The sequence below is a fragment of the Hypanus sabinus genome, chromosome 10 (genome assembly GCF_030144855.1).
Source record: "Hypanus sabinus isolate sHypSab1 chromosome 10, sHypSab1.hap1, whole genome shotgun sequence".
Lineage (NCBI taxonomy): Eukaryota > Metazoa > Chordata > Chondrichthyes > Myliobatiformes > Dasyatidae > Hypanus > Hypanus sabinus.
The window spans coordinates 146,564,671-146,569,228 of record NC_082715.1 but is presented as its reverse complement, the minus strand read 5'-3'; the positions used below and the strand labels follow the sequence as shown (position 1 = coordinate 146,569,228).

Below are 4,558 nucleotides of genomic sequence, written 5' to 3'. Positions count from 1 at the left end.
GCTAGAAAATAGGCTTTTCAAAATCATCATAAACCCTTTACATATGTTTGGCAGTGAGTTTTCTAAAAACATACAGACAACTGGCTTAGACATTATTATCAACCCTACAAATCTGTTAATAATTGCCAATATTGTTATTTCTTTATGTTGTTTTCGAAAATCTCGGACAAACCATCTTTAATCAGGGTGCAAGTATTGCGTATTATCAATATAGTGTGCAACTGAATGGAGAATAGGACAAGTTGTTAATATAAAATACTTTGGCGAAATACGCAACTCGAAACCAAATGCTTATCTGGTTCAGAGCCTGATATTATTTTGACACAGGAAAAATTGGCAACTTGTGATTGGTGTCAATGTGCCATTCTGTTTGAACTGATTTGCATAAATAGGGAACACGCAGTGCCAGCTCGTCACAGGATTTATAAGCGAGCTGAAAAGTTGAGACGCCACTTAACCGCCGCAACTTGTGTGAGCTTCACTCAATTAATTACGATGTCTTGGTGGGTTCGTGTGGTCAGTACGCTGGTGTTCACTGCAATTTGTGAGTATTTTCTATGGATATTACATTGAATCTCGAATACTATTCAATGATATTTTTATCGCACTTCTGGTATTACTCGAATATTAATCTCGGCACATTTTTCCTTCCCTCTGAATGTTTCCAGATATCAACGCGGAAGTTGCAATGAATCAACCACCTTCGAAATCCACATCTCCGGGGCAGACCGTCCAAATACCCTGCACCTTGTCTGGAACCTCTTTAGGAAGTAGCAGTGTTTTCTGGTACCAGCAGATTCCCGGAAAAGTTCCTCGGTATCTGTTCTACTATTATTCGGGGAGCATTTATCGAGGCTCCGGAGTCCCGAACCGTTTCGACGGCTCAGTATCCGGCAACACGGCAACATTGACAATATCGAGCGTCCAGTCGGAGGATGCGGCAGACTATTACTGTGCTGTCTGGAAAAATAATGTTTACATCTTCGGCAAAGGAACGAGGCTGGCCATTGGCAGTAAGTAAAATATCCAATCAATTCACTTGGCTTCCTGGTACTTAAGTGAACAATAATTAATTGTTTTGTCGTCTAATTGTGGTTTCGAAACAAATGCTTTTCAAGGCGGAGTTTTTCAGATATCCAACCACGATTAACTGTGCATTGACAATTTTGTTGAACTTGCGCACTCGACGCGCTGAATGCCCCAAAATTTCTTTTAAAATTCATATTGATTTAATACAAAATTAACTAATTAACTAAGCCAAACCAGGTTAAGAATATTCTGATCGTTCTTAAATGAGTATAATCCTGAATTTCCGAATTTAGATTGCATCTATGATTTTGTCGGTGGATTCACCTTTGCTGATGTCACCATATTGTGTTGATGCTCGTCAGACCCATAAGATAACTGCTAGCCACTGATGGCCGGACCCTGGAGCATTCTTAAAAATCAGAAACTTGCATAGATGAAGGAAAATAGATGACCAAAGCGATTGGTTCCAATCGAATACCCTGTAACTTTGCTAAAACCTCGATAGTGTCTAGTTTTTGTCCGTCGCGCTAAAGACTTCAAGCACTAATTTAGACAGCCTTTATTCATGACAAGCTTCTGGAACAATTCATATAATTTGATGATATTTTCCCTGATGTGGTCCTTGGTGTCGCGAGGGAAGGTGTAATTGAGAAAGACTAACACAATTTGAGTCCTGTTTGCAGAGGGTTCGAGACCCTCGCAAGGTATTTTTGTGTCTATTTACATTTTCCTAAAAACAACAGACCTGGTATTATATTTTCCACCTGACACATGGGTAAGGATATATACTGCAGTGAATGGGAATTCGTTAATTGCCCGGGGAAAAAATAAAACAAAACAGAATGCAAACAACACGGCATTTATTAGTCCATCATTTCTAGGGAGAGTTTTCAGATGACACTGAGAAGAATAAGTTTAATCATTGTCCAATTTTATATTTAAATAAAATATTTAAATCTTTTCACGCCAGTTTGAACAGTTAAATATTTGTATTACTTGCTGCCAAGGGATTTTCAAATATTCCTCTAGTGATTTGCTGTATAGAATTCAATTTGAACTTGAATGAATTCCGAAACACCCGCGCCATATAAGACCATAACGGGCTTCGAAGAGAAACACGTAAATATTAGAATGGAACGTCTCAATCTTATCAGCAGACGCCATTTAGTATCTTATGTTTTCAGCTGATGATATTATTTCTCTCTTACTTTGGAACGCTAACGTGCCCAAAAGTAGCAGACAGTCTTTTCTATCAATTTTAACATTGAAAATCTTTTCCAGTTTAAAAACATGATGCATTTGAGTCGCCGTATGGAAGTAAACCTCCAACAACTTTATTATAGTATTCGGAGACATGCGTGGCTAAATGACCCGCAGAGCTATATTCCCTAGATTCAAGGCCTTGTGCTTTAGCTCTGGGTGGGGTCAACCATGTGCAACAGGTCAAAGGGTAGAGGCCACACTATGAGTGGTCCATCGGCAAACCAAAATCGGGGGTTCCGTTCAGTGCTCTCAACCCTGACTGATCAAAGTTTGTTACGGAAACAACAATGAAGTATCATTCTATATCTGTGTGCGGCGGGTTTTGCAGGCAGATTGAGGACTTCCATTGCTGCCCTAAACAACGGGTGAATAAGGGGCAGTAAGTTAGTGATGCCGTCATTACATTTTTCATTGCACCAAAAATGCAATCACGGAACAGCGAGTGCTTCAGCTTTACACGATAAGTAACATAAAAATACGAAAGTGAACTGTGAGCCGTAGTTCTGAACCATATCAGATAAAAAGGGGGTTATTCTCTCTTTTTGCCACATCGGCCGTGAACATCGTAAGAAACTGGTTTTCTCAGCTGTGAGTGCAAGGTGGAAAATCCGCCTGCACTCCGCAAACCAGATTTGAATTATTTACTTCAAGTGGGATAAAATAATATCTCAGAAACAAAACGTGTAAGTTTCAACATTATTGCTAAACTTTCCTAAAGTAATTTAAAATACAAGCAGTCTATAAATGTAATGTTGCCTCAGAAGGAACTCTGATTTCCGGTGGCTTAAATGCATAAAATATCCCTATCCCGGGGTTCCCAACCTGGGTCTATAGATCCATCATGGCATAAAAAAAGTTGAGAACCATTGTACTAATCCCTGATTTTAAGCAAAACATGAATAGACTTCTGTCTCTTGTCTTGATGACTGAACAGTTGAATCAAGTGAAGATGTCTTAGGTAGAAGTAGGGACGGCGGAGGCTTAGTAGCCAATGGAAGTCATAATTAGTAGTCAGGTATAATCTCGGATTTTTATTCAACCTGAATCGGATTAGAGACTGATTAAACCCATTACCAAAATCATTCATTTTTATGCCACTGCACACATTATGCCCAAGTCTCACAAAGAGCAATTATTCACGGGAGATTTCAGCTGGTAATTTTTTCACGTCCAATTTAACTGATTGGAACGGGAAAACGGAAAAAAAATATTAATTCATTAAAATGAATGGATAAATGCAATACAAAATGCACTTTCAACAAACAGTTTCTGAACCCATACTAAACTGGACCTTATTTTACACAGATCCTCGGGCTCCGGCCGTCTCCATTCTCCGGCCTTCCCTGGAAGAAATCACGGGAAAAGGCACAGCGACGCTGGTGTGTTTGGTGAGCCGTTTTAATCCCGGCGCAGTGGACATTGAATGGACCCTAGACGGTCGTGCGAGAAGGGATGGCGTGGAGACGAGCCCTGTCCAGCAAGAAACGGACAACACGTTCAGTGCGAGCAGTTACCTGACTCTGCCAACCTCAGAATGGAACTCACACGAGCGTTACTCCTGTGTGGTTACACACGAGAGTCAAGTAAACCCTTTTGAAGAAACGATCGCGAGATCCGGCTGTATCTAAAACTATATTTAACACTTAGCCAAAATGAAAAACTTATTTTCCCGTCTTTTTCTTCATTAAAATGATTTTGAAACATTATTCTTTTGTAGATAAGTATTTGCGGTCGGAGTCATCATTTAAATTTTGTCAGTCTTAAATGTGTTTCTATTAAATCGGTATCATTGTTAATTGAAACTCCAATGTTAATTAATCTCAGGTAAATGCATCCCCAAATGTTCATCAAACGACCGTGGTCTGAAGATTGCAGTCTTGATGCTCGCCTACTGATGACGATTTCGAGCACAAATATCCAGTAACATTAACGATCAAGTCTGATTTACAGTATGTTTTCATGGCTTTTATTTCGAGTGCAGAATAAACTAAAAATATAATTTAAATATTTCGTTAATGATATTGCCTTGATGCATAAAATACAGCAGTGAAACGTGCGTGATATTATTGGAAAAAAAACTTGTGTAGCCATTAGATGGCGCACCCACATATATTGGCGTTACAGGTATATAGGGTAGTAAAGAGAGCTTTTGGTACATTGGCCTTTATAAATCAAAGTATTGAGTATAAGAATTGGAATGTTATGGTGAGCTTTTATAAGGCATTGGTGATGCCGAATTTGGAGTATTGTGTGCAGTTTTGGTCAC

General features: G+C 39.2%; 1 protein-coding gene across 1 annotated transcript; it reads left to right on the top strand.

The window, feature by feature from the left end:
* Positions 1 to 435: 435 nt before the first annotated feature.
* Positions 436 to 4,262, top strand: LOC132401211 (immunoglobulin lambda-1 light chain-like). Its single transcript, XM_059983197.1, has 3 exons — positions 436 to 544; positions 669 to 1,013; positions 3,598 to 4,262. Exons 1-3 carry the CDS (start codon positions 496 to 498, stop codon positions 3,918 to 3,920), a joined length of 717 nt encoding a protein of 238 aa, XP_059839180.1. The 5' UTR covers positions 436 to 495; the 3' UTR covers positions 3,921 to 4,262.
* The last annotated feature ends 296 nt before the right edge of the window (positions 4,263 to 4,558 follow it).

Coding starts and splice junctions, on each gene's coding strand:
- LOC132401211 (XM_059983197.1), top strand. CDS start 496: ATGTCTTGGTGGGTTCGTGTGGTCAGTACGCTGGTGTTCACTGCAATT. Junction 545..668: donor GCTGGTGTTCACTGCAATTT/GTGAGTATTTTC, acceptor GAATGTTTCCAG/ATATCAACGCGGAAGTTGCA. Junction 1,014..3,597: donor AACGAGGCTGGCCATTGGCA/GTAAGTAAAATA, acceptor TATTTTACACAG/ATCCTCGGGCTCCGGCCGTC.